This window comes from Stegodyphus dumicola, chromosome 12 (assembly GCF_044657685.1).
Source record: "Stegodyphus dumicola isolate Sdum_Otavi_A_Nest chromosome 12, ASM4465768v1".
In the NCBI taxonomy this organism is placed as follows: domain Eukaryota; kingdom Metazoa; phylum Arthropoda; class Arachnida; order Araneae; family Eresidae; genus Stegodyphus; species Stegodyphus dumicola.
Window position 1 is genome coordinate 116,451,573 of NC_140779.1, and position 21,903 is coordinate 116,473,475.

General features: G+C 29.6%; 1 protein-coding gene across 10 annotated transcripts in view; it reads left to right on the forward strand.

Moving 5' to 3' along the window:
• LOC118183509 (uncharacterized) overlaps positions 1–21,903 on the forward strand; it is a 175,200-nt gene that overhangs the window by 110,661 nt on the left and 42,636 nt on the right. For all 10 annotated transcript variants that reach the window (XM_085806847.1, XM_085806851.1, XM_085806848.1 and 7 more), the window contains 4 exons: positions 3,120–3,207; positions 3,746–5,818; positions 11,564–11,631; positions 15,315–15,444. In XM_085806847.1, the coding sequence (XP_085662973.1) occupies positions 3,120–3,207; positions 3,746–5,818; positions 11,564–11,631; positions 15,315–15,444 (2,359 nt within the window). The remainder of the gene's footprint in view (positions 1–3,119; positions 3,208–3,745; positions 5,819–11,563; positions 11,632–15,314; positions 15,445–21,903) is intronic.

Genomic DNA, 21,903 nt, shown 5'->3' on the forward strand with positions numbered 1-21,903 from the left:
TAAACATAACTATTAGTAAAACATAAATAAAATGTCAACTATCTTCTTTCAAATATGCTGAACTATTATAAGTGTAAAATATTTAATGCTGTTTGATAAATTTCATAAAGTATATTTTATACTCAAACTTACTAATAATTATGTTAATTAAGTTATATTTAATAATAATGCATCCTACGTAGGGATCTATTTTATTTTTTGGATGGTATTACAAAAGTGAAGTTCAGGCATAGATAGTATTTTTAATTGAACTTATTAATTTGCTATTTGCTTATAGGTCCTTAATTTTTTCATTAATGGTCCTTAAAAGTACTTAATTTCCATGTGCAGAAATGTGTACGAACCCTGTTATACATATTGTATGAAAATTTTTGTTGGAAACTCTGCAGTATTCTTTGGAGGAGCAAAAGAAAGAAATAATTCAGCTCATAAATAAAAAGGTGATCTGATAGGTAATTTTAACAGTCCCCAAAATTAAATTATAGTCTATCCGAATATTTGAATATTAAATATAGTATTATCACTGAACACACCATACCATTAATAGTTGACTTAATTAAATGTATAAACTATAGAAAGGTTTCAAATAGTGTTGGAATTGTTCTATGAAGCAAGCAAATGTAGCTCAGTGCGTGGGAAATGAGACTGATTAACTGGCTTCATGCAGGTTTCCTAGACGCATTTGATTTGTTTAAAAAGGGGGAAGAAGAAAGAAAAGAAAAATGTGTATCCTGGAAATGAAATGTGTCATGGTATTGGAATTGCAGTATTTGCAATTGTAATAAAATAAAGTGTGCCTTTACTGTAAAAAATATATTGCTTTCAAAAAGTAATACACCATACATGTCCGTGTTCATAAGATGTAGATTATATTTAAAGTTATAATGTTATTTTATATTGGTATTAATAATTTCATAATATATTTTCTCTTATGCTTTTTTTAATTGAATACCAAGCAATATTTAGTATATTAAAAAATCCAGGTGTTTAAAGCTGTAAAAGAATATATATATATATACTTATGGCTTATATGGCTTAGATCACAGTGGTATTCAATATTCCAACTTTTTGGCAATGTAACCCTATTTGGAACATCAAAGTAACATGCTGACCCAAAAGTTTAAACAATCGGTAATCTAATTGCTCAAAAACTAGCACTAGGTAATATTAAAAATCAAGATGTTCATTTATATTTAATTTCATACAAAATAAACATCAGTATCATAGAAAGTATAATAATTTGAAAATAAGCTCTGTAGTTACCAATTATTTAGTTAGAAAATTGACAAGTATGAATCATTTAAAAATGAAAATTAAAACATGGTGTATAATACTTAATAAAAAAAAATTCTGTTTAAAATAACTGTAAATGGAAAACATATAATGAGACCTATAAACCTGTTCCTGTTTTGTTTATAAATAGTGATATTTCTGGCTTTATTTTGCTTGGTTGTAAAGGTGTCTTAACCCTCTGATCAACAAGGCCATCAAGGCCCTCTGATCTGGCCAATAAGGCCAGAATATTTTTTGTGTCACTAAGATACATATGTGCATCTTGAAGTATGCCCAAGACATTGAGGCAATCATTAAAAATGCATGAATGCAGGTATAAACTACTAGTGGCATTTTGGCATTCAAATCAAGAAGGAAAAAAACTCTCTCTCATGGTAGTTTTTGAAATTTAGCCTTTCTTATTAAAACCCTGTGCTAGTCATAGTTAAAGGTGGCTCTACTGCTAATTTGTTTGGTATTTAGATTTTAGATAGAGAAATGGGGAAAACCTATCTTACACATATAAGATGAGGCAAATGGTAGTAATACCATCAAAGCTGCATCAAATAGCTCTGAATTTTGAACTTTAAGCCAAAAATTGTTAAATTTAAGCTCTTTGAAAACAAATTTGAATTCTCCATCAGATAGTAACTCAGTTTTTTTTTTTTTTTTTTTTTTTTTTTTTTTTTTAAAATAATAAAATTTTTAGGTAATATGTACTGAATGGAGTTTGTCAGTCAGAAAAATATTCTACAAAATAAATATTAAATTGATATTTAAGATCAAGTGAGTTGTTATGTCATTAATAACTGATTGAGCAACTCTTTTTTTTTTTTTTTCCCCTATAACAAAACTCTCTAAATTAGGAAATGCTGCAAAGTTATTCTGCTTGCAATATGAACACTACAAATCTATTTTATGAAGGCTTTGATGTTAGAACAATGATTTCAAAGAGATAGAGCTTATCTCTTTGTTTTACAAATACTCATACAAAATCTCTTAAGAATTTAATAAAATTTCACATTTTAAAAAGCAACAGTTTTTCTGAAAGCTTTTTGTCTATGATATATTTGTATTCGGTTAAATGTATTTACAGTTTTTTCATCCACCTCCCAACCCCAAAAGGCATTGTGAGCTATAGATTGAATACCACTGGTTTAGATGCATATTTCCTGTATATCTTTATTTCATTTGCTCTGCAATAATGAGTAAAATAACTTATTACATTTTTATAATGTTCTTTATTGTTTCATCGTATTTTGAGGTAAATGCATAAAAGTATTACATTACAGATACCTAATTTGATAACTGTATCATTGTGATTGATTAAGACTATTAGAAGTCTGAAAGTACATGAGCAGTTACATTTGGAATTTTTAAGGATTCCAAATGTAATTGCCATATTTTCAGTTCCTTTGCTTCAAAAATATAGCTGTTTCAGTATGCTGTTGTAGTAATGGAATCATCTTTCAAAAAAAAACTTGATATGTATGTGAAATATTTTGGGTTTTGGATTTCACTCATCTGTTTTGAGCAAAATGACAAATAAGTTTGTACTGAATAGTATTTTAATTTAATATATATATATATATATTTAGGAAAAAAACTCATTTTGATAAACTTTGATAAATGAAAACAGTTTTATATTATGATGGAAATAAGTGCGAATATAAAAGCACTTAAATTTCTCCTTTACATTTTTTGTCACTCTTATATAGCAAACTATATGCATTCATTTGCTTTTTTTTTATATATATTTTTAAGTGATTTTTAAGCATGATGGTTAATGTAATAACTTGCTTTAAATTAAACAATTTGCAGTTCATAAAAAGGGATATCTTTTCCAGGTTATTAAATCTGATGTTAATTTTGATTCTAATTCTCCAATGAAGAGTAGTGTAAAATCACCTGGATGTTTTGGATATTCTGATTCTGGTATGATGTTTGTTTGAAAATTATGTTATAAAAGAAATTTTATTGTGAATTTCCATAGAAAGGTTTATATAATTTTGAAAATGTCCATTTAGTCTTGATTATTTAGTGTCAGCATAATAAATTATCATTAAAATTGGTTGGTACTTGAATTTCAGAGTTGTTTGACATGATTCTAATTTTAAATTTTGGAAATATAAAAAATCATGCTGAATGACATAAAAATGTCTGCTGAACTATATATTAACAAGTTGATTAGATAAATTATGTCAAACATGAGACCTATCTGACCAAGGGAGAAATGTAAAAAACATGCTGTGGGAAACTTATCTCTTATTTTGTATTATATATGTCACAGCCATTCAACATTACCCGCTCCACAGCTTTCGTTCTTTGATGATTGATGGACCCTTTAACTTTTAATAGTTTGTATAGATGTTAGTTTAATAGTTTGTATAGATGTATAGAGTCTTCATGGAAAATGTTAGTTTATAGTTATCTCGTTTTTGATATATATTTATACACATTCTTCTTTTTTAAGAGGGAGAGAAGACTTCTGAAACAAGGCTGGGAACAGATGAATATATGGACAAGTCAATAAAACCTTTGCAGATGGATACAGAGGAGTGTAAAGACATTTCAGTAAAACCTTTGCAGATGGATACAGAGGAGTGTAAAGACACTTCAGTAAAACCTTTGCAAACTGAGGAGCTGTCTGATCCAAGTTCACCAGTACTGAAAGAACCAACTGCTGAATCTGATCAGTCAAATACAGACAAACAACAGCCTGCTTCTTTAAGTGTATTGGAAATAAATGATGAAAACTGTGCATTACAGGATGCTAGCAAAGCTGACGATAAGATTGTCTCACCAAAACCAAAATTTCAGTCACAGTCAGATTCGGATAAACTGAGAAAGCTGGAGTTAGCCCTTGAACGAATCAAAGGCTATGTTTCAAATAATAGTGATACTGATAAAGAGACTTCTGGTCAGGAACCAGTAGCAGAAAATGAACAAGAGCCAGTTGCAAATGTTGAATCAAAACCAGTAGATGAAACAGAACCAGTAACTAAGAATGGAAACACTGATCTACCAAAAAGTGTGTTAAGTGTGATTAGCAAGGCCAAACCATTACCTTCTCTTGACTTACCCACTGTCATTCCTGAAGAAAGTCCTGAAATATCTGATATTGCAATATTGGATGCTGCCAAGAAAAATGATTCATTTTCCTTAAAATTGCATGAGACAATTGAATCCTGTAAAGCCAAATTGGGTATTTCTGAAATTGTGGAGGATGATGATACTTCAGATAGTGAGTCTGTTGAAGAAGAGGAGGAAATGGAGAACGAGAGCTTATCTGAAGAAGAAGCTACAGAAGGTACCTCTTCAGAAAGTGAAGCTGAATCTAACTCTGAAATGTCAGATACTGATATTGAAAATGCAGATGTTACTGAAGAGTTAGAAACAAAAGAAACTGAAAACATTGAAGATTCTAATGTAGATGTGCATACCTCAAATATCTGTAAGGATAGTCATGTACACATTGAAGAAAATAATGTTGAAGAAATTGTAGTTAGTGCAGAAGTGTCAGATGAGAACAGTATCAAAAGCACTGATCCAAAGTTGATAGACGACAATACTAGCAATGAAAACGTAACAAATACTAGTAAAACAAAAATATATGATATTTCTTCTTCAAGTGAAGATGAGACCTCTAATGTGAAGAATACAGATTTTGTTGAAGAAAAACAGTGTAAGAACAGTGTTTCTGAGGACATTGAAAAGTCTTTTGAAACCTCTAAAAATACTGGAGATAATTCTAGTGAATCAGTGCAAACTATCAATTCTGAAAATTCAGTCTGCAGTATTTCTCAGCTTGACTCTTTAATCGAAAATTCTACTGTTGCTAGACTGGAAAGTAAGAACATTCAAAAAGAAAAAGCTTCTAATGTACTTGACATTCAGGAAAAAGCTATGGAAATAGAAGAATGTAATAATATGTGTGATAATGTAAATAATGATGCTGAAGCAGAAAAATCTTCACTTTCTTTTGATGAAAAAATGGAGAATATCAAAGAAGGAGAATCGCCTATTGTACAACCAGATAATCTTGACAAACACCTTGTGCCAAATTCTGATAAAATGAAGGAGGAAGATGATGACATATTTATTTGCAACAGTCCTCCCACAATAAAATCTCCTCCTCCTCTTATTTGTCTTGATGGGACAGAAACAGAACCTGAAGAAAAATCTGAGATGGGAAATGAATCACCACATAAATCTGTTGAAAACAATAAAAGAACTAATGTAGATTTAGACCAACAAGGTGGTACTTTAAAAAAGTTAAAATTAATTAAGGGGTTTTTGAATAAGGATCAGGTTCTGGAAGCTGATAAAAGGTTAGTATTAGGTGAAGAAAATGCCAGATATGCTTTGAGAAGAGGTGAGAGACTTTTGAGAAAAAAAAGAATAAGCTCCGAATCTTCAGAAGAGAGCAGTGAAGATGAGATTCACACTACAGTTCCTTCTTTCAGCAGAACACCTCTCACTGGAGCTAAAAGAACTTTCAACAACTATGATAGTAAATCCAACAAGAATTCAGCATGTCTAGATGGTAAGATATTTCATGAGTTTTTTTCTCTTTATATAAGATTTCTGAATCAATGTTGAACTTAATGTGATTTGCTCTCTGAAGTGCTTTGTTAGGGAATTTAGTATTTTCTAATGAATGCTTAATAATTGTGGAAACTTGAATTATAAATCCAATGTGCAATAGCTTTAGAAATTGTTCTGATTTATTGAAATCCATATTAAAAATATTGTATGCAGTGCATTCACACATAATGAATGTAACAATATTTATGCCTCTTTCCTTACATGATATGTAAGCTCTTTTTAGTCCATAGGAGTTTGTCCCTGTAGGACTAATGTTTTCATTTTGCGTTGAAAACTTTAAAAGGCTGTATCACTTTTCAAATCGTTGCCACCAAATACCATTGCTTTGTATTATATTTGAAGAAATTAAATAATGAAGAATCTGCATAAATGTATCTATTTTTCTCGCATTGTGATAAAACAACGGTACCTAGAGCCATCCAGTTTTGAGTGCGTAATCTTACTGCAAATATGGGAGCTTAAATTTGGAATTTGTTATTTCATATTCTGTAAAAGCTTTGATGAATTTTTTATTAACAAACCAACTATTTAAAAGCGAGCAATGGCAACACTCTATGGGGGGGGCCTTTTTATCTCCAGTGCGCATAACTGTGTATTGGAAATTCTAAAGATATGCTCATTTTAAAATTATTTTGCGACATTGTTGTTGAACTGAATTTTGTGGTTTAAGTGCAAAGAACAAGTTATTTAATAAATAATGGTAACACACAAAACATTAAAAAAAACTCTCCTTTTTAGGTAATTTAAAATCTGAAATCTTTCTTTCTTCCTTCCCCCCCCCAGAGAGAAAAATATAGTAATTGCCAAGCCACACTGTCTTTTTCTTTCTTTTTAAAGGAGTAAAAAAAATTTAAAATGTAATAATTTAGGCTAATGTTCAACATTTAAAATTTTAAAAAATAGTCTTAATTTTCCATAGATTTTAAATAAAACTTATCAGTTTTATTTAAATGAAATACAGTATCTATTTTTTGAGAGGGAGAAAAAATGAGAGAGGTAATGATCATATTTATGTCAAAAGACATGGTTACAGTGATTGTTTATGTTGTCATGTTGCAAATTATTCTTGCTCTTGAAGAAAAACTATCTGTTTGCCATCAAAATCAATAATAGTTTTATTCAAAATTTAAACTAATTTATAAATTTTACATTGGCATGTTTCTCCTCCATTTGATAATTTGCAAGCATCCTTTAATTAGTGGATTGTGATTTTGGGGCATCATTGTAAACTCTGCTGTTTAACTCTTTGATGTACACAATATTTTTTTTATAATTTTTTAACTAAAAAGTCTAGAAATTGAATATTATAATCCTAGAGACAAATAATATATGAATTTAAAAAAATCTACTCTTTCCACTGATCTGTGGGTGGTGGTCGCACTGTAAAACCATTGTACGTCTAGGACTTTGAAACTTACTGTGGTAGTAGGGAAAATAGTTTACCTTTTTCTGTGCGCATTTCTAATAAATGACGAAATTTGCGAATTTAGAAACAAATGCATCTAAGAATCGCATTATATGTAAATTCTTTTACATTATTTTGCGAAGTAAACCGTCAGAAAAAATTTTTAAATAAATATTTATGTAATTTTTCTATAGCAGTGAAAATATATGAACCTACATAATAAGGACGTTCAGATAAATAGATAAAAAAAACTGAAAGTTAAAAAAAAAAAAAAAAAAAAAAAACTTTTTTTTTTAAACGTCAAAGAACTTTTTTAAGTGTGTGTGTGACACTGTTCAATGCATGTTCTGTCTGTTTGTTACATACATAGCAGGGTTCGTACGGTCCTTAAGAGTCCTTAAAAGTCCTTAATTTTAGCCAAAATCGGCAGAAGGTCCTTAATTTTAATCCTGTGAAATTTCTGTCTGTTTTCATGACTGCCATTTTGAGTGTGAATTAGCAGTTTGGAGGTATATTTTTGACGGTTTACTGATAAATATGGTTATTTGAATGGGTTATCATTTGTTCCTATTTCTAATATAAATAGTGGGATACTAGAGTTTCTGAGCAAGAAGTGAAACAAGTATTTCGAAATTATTTCACTTTTTATAATGAAGAGCTCTTAAACAACTTTTCGCATTTGGGGATGGGAAATTCTTTTATTGAACAGCTCTAAATTTGGCGACTTATCAACATTTTGGCGATTTTTAAGATCAATTTCTATAGAAAATTTTAATTTCCATGGTTTGAGAATTTTTCGACGATTTTTTTTTAAACATTCCAACATTGATAAATATCATTAAAATTAAGGTAATATATTGAAATTGTATTTAAAAAATAACATATTGATTAAAAAATATCTTCTTTTTAATTTTTTCGTGATAAGAGTTTTCTCATGTAATTGTCTCAGAGTGTTCAGAATTCTCAGAATATGCATCAGTTTTCTCTATAAAATTAATTTCACACTTTTTCCATCTGATTTTTTTTTTAAATATTTCTGGCTGTTTGCTGTTACAAAATTGGTAGGCGTAATTTTTCTTCCGGACATTAGACATTGCAACTTGGAAAGTTTAGAAGGATTTGAAAGCAAGATTTATAGACCCACCATTCCAGAACATTTTAGAAAATTGTGAGAAAATGAAAAATGTCTCTGTGGTATTAACACGTAATGGATGTATTTTGCAGAAAGTTTGCAATGAATTTCTTACTTTTTGGAGAACATCTGGAAGAACAATGAAAACATAATATCTGAATGCTTTACTTCTGATACTAGAATCTTTTTCTTAACATGCTTATCTTCCCTTTATTTTCTCTACTTTTCACTAGACACAAGTAGGAAAAATATTAAAAATGCTTCTAATCTTATCACATGGACAGGCATTATAGAAAGGAATTTTTTTATTAACAAAGAAATTGAAAACTGGCAATTTAAAAGATTCATCTAATATGTCTTAATGCATCATACACAGGTCTGACGCTAGGCATTTTCCCACTTGGTGCAATCACATGGAATATTAAACTTATATCTGTAGATCCTAAATTTTGCTAACTAGTGCCTTTCTAAATTCTGCTTCCAGTGCCTGCTCTAAATTCTAAAAGTTTTGCCATTTCTACATTTTGTTGCTCGGTGTGTCATTAAATTCTAAAAATTCTGCCACACTAACTCTGTAACCTGCCCTTATCATATATATTTCCTATTTCTCCTGAATGTTCATATTACTAAAGAAGTAAAATTAGCAGCTTAGAAACTGAGTACATACAGAGAAAGAAAATTATTCTTCAAATATATATGCATGTATTATGATGGAAATTACGCAGTTGTTTATAATTTCAGCCTTTAGTATAATTTCCCTTTTCTATTTCCTCCCCAGAATGCAAATCGCTTAGGCAGTTTTTAAACTGAGGTTTTGGTGTGGAAGACAGAATGTGTTTTTAATCTCCGCTTGCTCGTTGCATTAGTTCCTGCCAGCTCTGATAATTTGCAACTTTTTGTCTTTGCATTATCGCTGCTGATATTTAAATTTGTTATGACAATAGAGTTACTGAGCCAGCTTAAATTAAAATTAAATTGTTTAGTCTTTGACCACTAGTCCACATTTTTTTGTTTGAATTTGATTGTTCTTGTTTAATTACATGACCACAAACTGCAATTGAATTGGTTAGCATAAGAACATGCCTTAAAGTTCTTTTTAAATAAGAGGCTTATTTAAATGTTTATCTGACTTTGTAGTTACTTTGAGACATAGTGATAACTTGCTTCATGTCTGTCGGGAGTTTTTGGACTATTTAACTTTTACCAAATTAATTAAACCCTCATAGGTACATTGTGGAGAGGTTGATAACTTAGGAGATAATGTACGCAGAAACTAGTCAGAACATTGGTTTGTGTATTCAAACAAATTTTTAATTGTTAGGAAAGATGTTTAAAGAGAAGAAAACTGATATAAATTAAGCCAAAATGTCTGGGAAGGCTTCAAATTAAAAAGATGTATAAATATTTTGTTAAGTGTTGTTGCTACAAAACATAAATGTTTTGTAGCTTTTAATGTATAATTATCCTAATATCGTTTAAGAATCATGACATAAGTTGCATGTATTTAAAGTGTGAAATTTTATTAGATTGGGATTTTAATAGGGACTTTTAACAATATTGTTAAAAAATAAGTAAAATTTAATAGTAATCATGTAAATCCATACTGACTAAGGTTTTCTAACTACATAATTTAATTCATAACTAACTGATTACTCTTAAAAATTATCTCTGCATAATGAAGTGAGTTATTGCCTTTCATTATTCCTTAGCGTGGCACAAGGTTTAAACACAAAAATGTAAAAATTTCATTTTTCAAGTTTTTATCCTCTTTTGATGAGAAACCTATGAAATTTTTTAGTCTTTTAAACTTTTATTATTTAAGTCAATGACTGACAATTGCTCAATGATTTTTAAAACATCTTGGATTTTCTTTTTTTTTTTTTTTTTTTTTTTTTTTTTTCTCCCTGGGACTAGTTACCAAATGAGTCCATCCAATCTCTTGACTGTGCATGTCAACAAACCAGTTAACAGTTGCTAGCCTTTCTATCATCCTGCTGATGATTCAGTTTTAAATATAAAATTACGCTCTTGTGACGGTTAAACAGACAATTTTTTATTAAGTGGCGGGAATTGGGCGCATCATTATGAGTTAAATAACTCGTATTTTTTTTTAAATTCCACTGATCAAAATTATGCTTCATAATTTGGAAGACAAGTAAGCCATCTATAAATAGCATGCTTCATAAAAAAATATTCCTATCTGGCTATAATATTCTGTGCACTTTTTTTGTTCAATCCACTGCAAATCTGGGGTTTCCAATAGGTGTTTGTAGATAGAAACCAGATGATGTATTCATTCATTCAAATAGCTAATCTTAATAACCATAACAAAATATTAAGGTTTCTGGGATCATTTACCTTAAGCTGAGTTCGTGTATAGGACTGGCAGCAGCTAATTTAAAAAAGTAAACAGAAAATATTGTGTAGATATAAGCATTTTCCTGTTCTGTCGGGGCTTAAACTTTTCACACAGATAAAATATTCACAGTTATTTTCATGTATTAAAAAAATTATATAAATGCCTTTTTTCATTTTACTCCTTTCTAGTCTTCGGAAAACTGAACTGGTATTTTACTTAGTGGCTGAAATATTTGAAGTAATTTTAATTGTGAGATGTTAAAATGACATATTATTTCTTTGTGTCAGTTTCATTATGTTTAATTTTTTTATTTTAAGATGCGCTTTTTTCTGTGTAAACAGTGCCCCTATAAACATGAGACCTCTTAAATTTATAGTTACTTTTCAGGAATTTCAAACTCGGGAGATTTTTCAGTTTAAAAAAAAAAAAAAAAAAGTTTATTACTAAGACTCTTAACATCTACGAAAATGAAAGATTATAGAATAATGAAGATAAAAATTAGTTTGAAAGATTCAAGCTATTCATTAAATCACAGATTATCAGCAGCTTTAACCAGATTTTGGAATTGGTTCAGAAGGAAGTATGAATATTATACATATTGGTAGATCTGAAGTAAAGAATTGCATCTTGAAATCAAAGAAAAATTGTGTCTAAAATTGGTTAAAAAAAAAAAAAAAAAAAGAGCTAAAATTTTCTTGACAGAAAACAAGAAAATATTTCACAGATATTGGCCAATGATAGTGATATTTTCTTTTCTTACATTTTTTTCTCCTCTTCTCTTCTACAGAAGATGCTTTTCTAAATGGGGAGATTATTGAACAAAATAATTTTAGTCAAGAAGCAAGTCAGAATTCTGTAAGTATAATTTGTATCATTCATCTGTAATTACTTAAAGCATGGTGTTTAAAAATTTCTTAACATTCTTTACATATTTGCTGAGTCTGTTGAGGTTTTTAAACAATCCTTGATTTTGAAATAGGAATTGTATGTTTATTTATTAGTAGACATTATACAGTGTCTCACAAAAGTGATGGGACACTTGTGCTTTACGAAAGGAAACTGTAGTAAAATAAATTAAAAAAACATGTAAACATTTTTCGTGGGTGTGTTTCATACTTAAATTTAGTAATAATTATTACATAACATACATTTTCTCAAAATATTAAAATAGTAATTTAATAAAAATGCAGTTGTTTAGAACGGAGCAAAAAATGGCTCACATAAGTGATGGGACACTTACTTTTCCATCAAATATTTATTCAAAAATTTTACTTCTTAAAATGTTTTAATATTTTGTTGGATTTCCTTTTACTTTTAAAACGTGATTTAATCTTCTTGGAATGGATTCGACTAATTTTTTTGTGATTTCTGGAGTAATTTTACATCATTCTTTTTGAAGCAATGATTTTAATTGTTGTTTTGAAGAAATGGTGTGTTTGCGAATTCTTGATTCCAATTCTTGCCAAATATTCTCTATGGGATTTAAGTCGGGAGATTGTGGTGGTGTTTTTATTATTTCAGGACAGTTATACAGCAGCCAGAGTCTAACGTTCAAAGCAGTGTGCTTGGGGTCATTGTCCTGGTAGAATTTAAAATCGTTATGAAGGATCAATTTTCGTGCTGAAGATTTCAAATTTTGATTTAAAATGTCAATATACTTGTACTGATCCATTATACTGTCAATAAAAACAAGATTATCAACTCCATCGGATGACATACACCCCCCATACTGTAACTCCTCCTCCACCATGTTTTACTGTTGGCACCAAGTTCTGTTTTCGAAATTCTTTCCTGGGTTTTCTCTACACCAAGATTCTACCGTCAGAACCAAATATATTAAATTTACTCTCATCAGGAAATATAACTTCATTCCAGTCATCAGAGTTGTTATTTATGTTGGATTTTGAGAAAGCTAGTCTGAGTTTTCTATTCTTTTCACTTAGGAAGAATTTTTCCCTGGCTGCTCTACCGTGATATCCAGCAGATCGAATTACTTTCTAATAGTCTCAGGATTAACAATTACTCCATATAATGCTTGTAAATCAGCAGCAACTTTAGGAACACTCATTTTTGGATTTTTATTATTATTATTATTATTATTATTATGAACGATAATTCGCTTTATTCCATTGGATAGCTTTGATGGTCGGCCAGGTCTTCTTTTATCCTGAAACATATGATTCTTTTTATATCGTTTAATGATATTGAAAACTGTTGATTGACTCATGTTAACTGTTTCAGCAGTTTCTCTAATAGATTTTCCACATTCAATATGCAAATTAATAACTAAATTTCGAATTTCAGGCAAAGTTTCTTTTCGTTTAGCATTCATGGCTGCCCAGAGCTAAAAAACACAAAAATTCCAAAATAAACTGGAGAGAAAGACTGCAGACGATTTTATAAATTATTGCCAATTGCTTTTGAGTAAAAATAAAAACCCCAAAAAATATTTTTATTGTAGTACGTAGTAGTATCTAATGGTGTCCCATCACTTATGTGAGCCATTTTTTGCTCCTTTCCAAACAATTGTATTTTTATTAAATTACTATTTTAATATTTTGAGAAAATGTATGTTATGTAATAATTGTTACTAAATTTAAGTGTGAAACACACCCACAAAAAATTTTTATGTGTTTTTTTAACTTATTTTATTACAGTTTCTTTTTGTAAAGCACAAGTGTCTTATCACTTTTGTGAGACACTGTATTTGTTTTTAAGTTTAGAATATTGTAAAGCATTGATTTTCAAAGTGGGAGTGGGTCCTCCTAGGAAGACACAGCAAGGAGATGGAGCGAGTGGTACTCTGCCAGCTGCACTACTCGCATCACTCCACCATACTGCACTTGAGTCTTAGTTGGGCCTCAGTTCAGTCAGTATCAATCACTCATGCAGTGTGTCATCAACCATGAATTGAAAATCTTGTCAAAAATATGCAGACTCATCCATCTCATTAATTTATTTGTTTTTGTTTGTTATGTGTGAAAACAGCATATTTCTATAATAAAACCTTTATAAATTATGTTTTTAACTACCCTTATATGGGAAGGGAGTGTGTTAATTTTCATTCTTGCATGACAAAAAAAAAAAAAAAAAAACTTTGAGCACCCATGTTGTACAGAAAATTGCAGACAACTGCAAGATCTGTACAGAAAGTGTTAATATTTGGTATATATAGACTGGGTGGTTTTAAAAAAATCAGCAGTTTAATTTTCCATTATTAAATCAGTGAAATTTTATCAATTTGAGTTGAATTTAAATTGGGTGCATCTCATCAAGAGAAATATATGTTGTAGCTATAATTTTTTCAGCAAAAGATACAAATGCTAACTAGTGGTGATGATTATTAGCACTTCTCAACTTCTACAGACTATCTACTGCATATATGAAGACATTTGAATAGAACTTTTTATTTGATTTTTTATTGACATTGTTAATATTAATTTAAAGATTAAATAATGAGGAGTATTAAAGCTGGTAAAACTGTAACAGAGAACTTTGAAATGATACATTCAGGTTATCGAAATCAAGTGCCAATACAATCTAATATATTTGAGTTAATTCACCCTTTGGCTCCCCAAAAAAGCGGCCAGTAGAAAGGTTTTATTAAACAACAATTATTTTTGTTTTTAATACAGAGTATGGTGATTACACTACAATACCAGTAGGGCTATCCATCTTGATTTGTTTTTGTTGATATATTGTAGAAAACTATTATTATTATTATTCAGGCAGAGTCCTACATTGAAAACTGTGCACTGAAATCTTGTGCGATGGGGGTTCTGCTTTTGTAGTGCATAAATGCTGCTTCTTGTTAGTGAATCTCAGTTAGAACAAAGCATCTGTATTTTCTGGCACGTGTTGATGTCTTTAACTTTTTGTCCACATTTTTACAGTACTATTAATCCTCTTGCTACAGAAATTCAAAAATCTTTCAGTTGTAAAGATTGACTTTTACTCCTTGTAAAAAACAAGATGTATGTTTTCTACAATTGTCAAATCAATAAATGCCAAAATATATGAAGCCACAAACATTGAGAAAATAATTTATTAGGTAGAAATATTAAAACTATGTTATGTTAAAGCTATTTGATATGATTGTTTTTATAGTCTTAGCTCATCTGAATGTATAAAAGATTCTGCATCATGCTAGTTGACATCTTAGCATGTGTCAAGAACTGCTTTTGTAATGTGGTTGCCAATTTATATAAAAACTTGCAACCACTTGGATGTATAATGTTTTCACTTAATGTCAAGGCCTGGTTGTCTTATGGGAAGATTTTCAGTCTTGTTGATTATTATGTTTAGTTTCTGAACAAAATTTGTTATATTCCTTAATGTGTTTACAATATGATTATTTGTTGAGGATATCTATGCGCTGATCATATGCTGTAATCTGTATGCTGTAAAATATGCTGGATATCTATATGCTGTACAATTAAATTGTGTTATGATTCTAGATGTGAAATTTGTGTAGATTATTTTACTGATTATTTATGTAATATGTTCAGTTTTATATATTTGACTTATAAATTTTATAGGAGGCTGATACCCAAAGTTTACAAGAAGAGGTTATAAAGTTGAAGAAAAAATTGAATTGTCTTTTCACTGCATTTCAAATTCAACATTGGAAACATGTTCAAGAAAAAAATGAACTCAGGCATAATATGAGTATGAGAATTTTTATAACACTCACAGATACAGTTTTATTAGCATATATGTTTATTTATTCTGCATTTAATATCGTAAATTCATTCTCTGATTATAATTAGATGTTTCTTGTTATACAGTCAATCCACCTGATAGTAACAGTTAGCATTTTGGTTCAAAAAATATCAGTTCATATCACAATGTAGCTATTGTAATAGTTCAAAGTTTATTCTAAGTAATAGCTGTTGATCTGATTAACCGTCTGCAATGGAAAAGTATTTTCAACTCCTACTGCTGTAATGTGAGAGAACACATTTAATGTTTAAAAATACAAAACATTGTGGATACTTCATGTTAGTGAAGAATTTCGTCAATTATCATATTGGGTACTGACAAATGTCTTGGTAAAACTAATTTTTTAGAATGTGCTGAAATCTGGCAACCATGTCATAAGAATCTTACAATTTTATTAAGCATTGTCTTCACTTTTGTATGGTTTATTTTTGTTGCTTTTCAACTTGTGATGATTTTATAGACAGCTAGTGATATTTTTTTATGTTAAATTCAATTTTAAAATATGCTCTGTGGGATTTATCTACAATGAAAGGAATTGTGAAAAATATTTGGAAAAAAAATTGCTAAATGGACCAATTGCTTTGAGTATACAATGTGGTTGCTACAAAATTTCCACCTGCACAAAAGAAGCAGAAAGCAAATAATAAAAGGTTTATAGTTTGATTTTCAGGATAAGTACCTAATTAAAACAGAAAACGTTTATATAATAAATAATTTTTTGCAATTATAAATCATCATTCTTTTTCTTCTGTAAAGATTGCCAATCTGTGCAAAAGTTATTGTGCTAATAATCAAATACCTCAAAGTTCTGGCATATTTAAATTGTAAACACTCCAAAATCTAATATATAATTGATGATGATAGAGATTTTGTAATTTCACTTTCTGTGTTTTGTTTTAAGGGCGTCTTTCAGTAATATAATGTTTGTCAATAATAATACTTGTGTAATGTCACAACCCTCTTTTCGTCTGCCAGATCTGCAAATCATTCCCTAATCTGATATATATGAAGCATAGTAGGAGGATGCTGGTTATTGTCATCTTGAATTGTAAATGAATACTTACCAGGGTTTGTACGGTCCTTAAGAGTCCTTAAACAGGGTTCGTTATAGTAGGAGGATGCCAGTTGTTGTCATCTTGGATTGTAAATGAATACTTACCAAGGTTCCTACGGTCCTGAAGAGTCCTTAAACAGGGTTCGTAGCGGTCCTTACAAGTCCTTATATTTGAAAATAAAATATAAAGGCCCTTATAGGTGCTTACTTTTTCTTTAAAGCCCTTATTTTTTTTTGTTTTTAGTGCTTATTTTTTGCTTTTAGTGCTTTTTTTTATCCTTTTTTTTTTAATGAACGTGCATTTTTTCCCCGTACCAAAGCCGAAACTAAATAAACAACTTTTCTTTCTTATATGCAATGTTAGGTGGTGAATCATACTCCCGGAAATTGCTTTCACCCCCCTTTATCTGCATTAGCATAACCTATGGTGCACGTCGTTCTATTGGTCAAAGAATTAGTAGAAAACGGTAGAAAATTCCAGTACATTCAGTATTCTTTTCTTCCCACCCAAATACTACACACGTTTGAATTTCTATCAAGATTTTAATAATTTGCATTCTCGTTCCACGTGGTCAGTTCATATTCGTGTTTATTATGATCGTTATGCTTATATTATGAGTCTATGCATGAATATTTATAATAATATAGTTGCAGTAACTGATGAAGTATAGATAAACTTTCAAAAATGGGTGTGTTTTTACACAGATTAGCTTTCTAAGGAATAATATTCGGAATGGCTTAAATAAAAGGAAAGTAATCGAATAGTCAGAATAATTTTCTTTCCCCCCCCCCAATACATTATATAGTACGGAGGTTGGGAGGTTCTCCTCTTTCTCCGCAAAATCTCTAATATTGAAGCAGTGGACTTTTTTTTTTTTTTTTTTGTGTGTGTGTGTGTGTGGTTTGTCACTGTCCAATCTGGATTGAATAGGACTAAACGTTTTTGCGGTTTATCCAACCTAAGCGAAGATTTATTCTATTCCGGAAATTTAATGCAGTCTGTTGAAAATTAGAATCAGAAACGCCCCAGTTTAGTAAGTCTCTTTCTTTTCCTTTATTTAGTTCTTTATTCTTCGAATACCGGCAGCTGTTGATTCCGATTGCATAATATCACATGTGGAAGAATTACGCCGCACGTATTGCACAATAATGTTTGCGGTATTTTGCAGCAATAATTAATTTTGATGTTCACTCTGAGATTTGTTAATGAACACTTAAAAGAGTTTTACTGCAGAATATTTCTCAGATCCGTTGGTCTATTTTTATATGATGCACATATCGAAATGTCAAAATCATTAATTTAGCCGAGAAATCTAGAGAACGGTTACAATCTCCCCACTCCTCTTTTCCAGTTAATAGCCGGAATATTCGGCAATTTCCGAGTATGCGGGTTAGTTAAGCTTTTACTGTTAAAGGATGACTGCATGAAGCAATTTACCGTCTCCTGATTTCAGAAATGTGCCTCTTTTTTACTTAAATTACTTTGCTTGGAATATATGTTAAGGGAAAATTGTTATGCAATGAAAATTTAGAAAATGTTCAGAATTTTGATTTAAGGTAAATTATTTAAATAAGTGGAAAAATAAATTGTATTTATTATTAGGTGTCAAACGAATACAATTAATATGGCTTATTATTATTTATTTTCTATATTTTGAACTGAAATTTTGTCATTAAATCTTGTAATATAGTTTAGTTCTGCATAGTTTTTCTCTCTCTCTCTCTCTCTCTCTCTCATTGTAAACTAATTCTGTAAATTGAACTGTCATTTAAAATTTAAAAAAAAAAAAAGTTAATTGTTTTCCATGGTTGAGGTAATGCTCATTCTCTTAATAAATATTGCATTGCTCATATATTAAATTACAAGTCTGATTTTTCTTTTAAGGTTATGCAGTTGTGTGTAATGTAATTAGACAGGTGCTTATTTTTTCCTTAAAATGTGCTTGAAAAGTGCTTATAGGTGCTTATTTTTTTTTAACTAAAATGTGGCTACGAACCCTGTTAAAAGTCCTTAGATTTTTGGTCCTTAAATGTCCTTAATTTTCGCCAAAATCAGCAAAAGGTCCTTAATTTTAATCATCTAAAATTTCTGTCTGTTTTTACGACTGCCATTTTGAGTGTAAATTAGCATTTTGAAGGAATATTTTTGGCAATTCACTGATGTATATGGTTATCTTTTGAATGGTTTCATGGGTTATAACTTGTTTCTATTTCTAATATAAGTGATGGGATACTCGAGGTTGTGAGCAAGGAGTGAAACATAAGCATAACGAAATTCAATTTTTCTAATAAAGAGCCCTTAAACAACTTTTCGCTTTTGGTGATAAATACCTACTACCTTACCGATCCAAATTTTTTTTCACAGTGCTAGTCTATTTTCATTAATTTCATCTTTCTTCGCCGACTGATGGCGGCTAAGTGAAATATCTCATTCTATAATCTTGATTCTTCATGTTTTCCTTTTGTTGTTCCAGACATTCTTTTATCTGATACAGAGTAAAAGCGCACTGTCACTCTCTTTTCATTCGACACAAGCAAGGGAATTCTTTTATTAAACGGTTCTAAATTTTGCGACTTATCAAAATTTTGGTGATTTTAAAATCGGTTTCTATAGAAAATTTTTAATTACGAGATCTGAGAATTTTTCGACATTTTTTTTAAAACATCATAACATTGATAAATTTCATTAAAATAATTGTAATATATTGAAATAATATTAAATAAGCATTAAAATAAAACATTTTTATTTTCTGCTGTCATATTATAAAGTTTCATTTTGGCAACTTATTATACAGTATTTTTAATCTGAAAAATAAACAAGGTATAATGCTATAAAGCCATAACATTGATAAATTTCATTAAAATAATTGTAATATATTGAAATAATATTAAATAAGCATTAAAATAAAACATTTTTATTTTCTGCTGTCATATTATAAAGTTTCATTTTGGCAACTTATTATACAGTATTTTGAATCTGAAAAATAAACAAGGTATAATGCTATAAAGCACAATTTACGAAACAGCTCTTAGCAAAAGCAAAGTTATCTATGTAATTAATTAAAAATGTTTTTTTTTTTTTTTAATTTTTTCATAGTAAGAGTTTTCCCCATGTAATTGTCTCGGAGTATTTAGAATTCTCAGAATATGCATCAGTTTTTTCTATAAAATTAATTTTACACTTTGCCACGATTTTAGAAGATTCGAGTAATGTGTGACAAAATGAAAAATATTTCCATGGTATCAACACGTAATGGATGTATTTTACAGAAAGTTTGCAATGAATTTCTTACTTTTTAGAGAACATCTGGAAGAACAATGAAAACATAATATTTGAATGTTTTACTTCTGATACTAGAATCTTAGCATGTTTGTCTTCCCTTTATTTTCTCTACTTTTCACTAAACACAAGCATGGAAAATATCAAAGGTGCATCTAATCTTATCACATGGGCAGGCATTGTAGAAAGGAATTTTTTTATTAATAAAGAAATTGAAAATTTACAATTTAAAAGCTTCATCTAATTTTTCTTAATGCATCGTACACGTAGTTAGCACTAGGCATTTTCCCACCTGATGCAATCTCTGTGGATCCTAAATTTTGCTTCCAATGTCTGCTCTAAATTCTAAAAGTTTTGCCATTTCTAGATTTTGTTGTTCGGTGTGTCATTCAATTCCAAAAATTCTGCCACATCAGCTCTGTAACTGGCCTTTACCATATATATTTCATATTTCTTCTGAATATTCATATTACTAAAGAAATAAAACTAGCCGCTTTTTCTGTACATTCTAAATGCATTTAGTGTTTTTTAGAATAACCAACATCCTTAATTAAATCCAAAAATTCTAAAATGAAAAGGAAACATGTTGAAGAAAGAAACTGAATGCATAAAGAAAATAATTCTTCAAAGATATGTGCAGTTATTACTATGTAAATTACCCAATTATTTATGATTTCACCCTTTACTATAATTTCTCATTTCTATTTCCTCATATGATAGAGTTACTGCACCAGATTAGATTTAAATTAAATTGTATAATCTTTGACCACTAGTCCACATTTTTAGTTTGAATTTGACTGTTCTTGTTTAATTATGTCACCGTGAGCTGTAATTGATTTTGTTAGCATCAGAACATACCTTTATCTTTTAAGTTCTTTTTAAATAAGAGGCTTATTTAAACCTTTGTCTGATATTGTAGTTACTGTCAGACATAGCGATAATATGCGTCACATTTATCGGGAGTTTTGGACTATTTAACTTTTACCACATCAAGTAAACTCTCATAGGTACATTGTGGAGAGGTTGACAAGTTAGGAAATAAAGCATGCAGAAGCTAGCAAGAGCATTGGTTTGCATATTGAAACAAAGTCTCTAATTGTTAGAAAAGAAGCTTAAAGAGAAGTAAATCAATATAAACTAGCCAAAATGTCTGGAAGGCTTCAAATTAAAATGACGGATAACTATTTTGTTGACTGTTGTTGTTACAAAACATAAATGTTTTGTAGCTTTTAATGTGTAATTATCCTAAGAATCAATGTCATAAATTGCATGTATTTTAAACTGTGAAATTTTATTGGATTTTGATTTTAACAGGGCTTTTTTAACAAATATTGTTAAAAAATAAAATTTAATAGTGGCCATGTAAATCCATAATTACTAAGGTTATTAAACTACTTAATTTAATTATTTATAACTAACTGTTTAACCTTAAAAAGCCTTTCACCTAACACTCACTGTGGTCACAAGATAAACTACAAAAATGTAAAAATTCAAGTAAAACTTTCTCTTTGCATCTAGTCAGACTTAAAATAATACAAAACAACTTATCACCTCTGGTGCTTTAATGGCTTATTGGAAACTTAAAGTATATTAACTGGGTTTCAATCGCTGGAACTCTACATGAAGCTATGTCACTAACTGCATCAAAAAAAGCCTGACTGACTTTCAACACTTGCCAACGGTGGCTACATCAGGCCTTTCAGGTTTGTTCAAATCAGCAGGTCTCTCTCTAAAGTTAATTTGATTCTCAAACTTATTAATAATTATATTAATTCATGTTTAGTAATAATGCATGCTACTTAGGGATCGATTTTATTTTTAGGATGGTATAACATAAGTGAAATTCAGGCATAGATAATATTTTAAATTGAATTTATTCAGTTTCCTTTTGCTCATAGGTCCTTTATTTTTTTCATTGATGGTCCTTAAAAGTACTTAATTTCTGTATGGAAAAATGTGTACAAACCCTGCTTACAGAATATCTAGCAGCAAATAATATATGACAATATTTAATATTAGAATCAGTTCATGCTAAATTAGATATTCTCGTGCATTATTGCCAAAAGCCGAT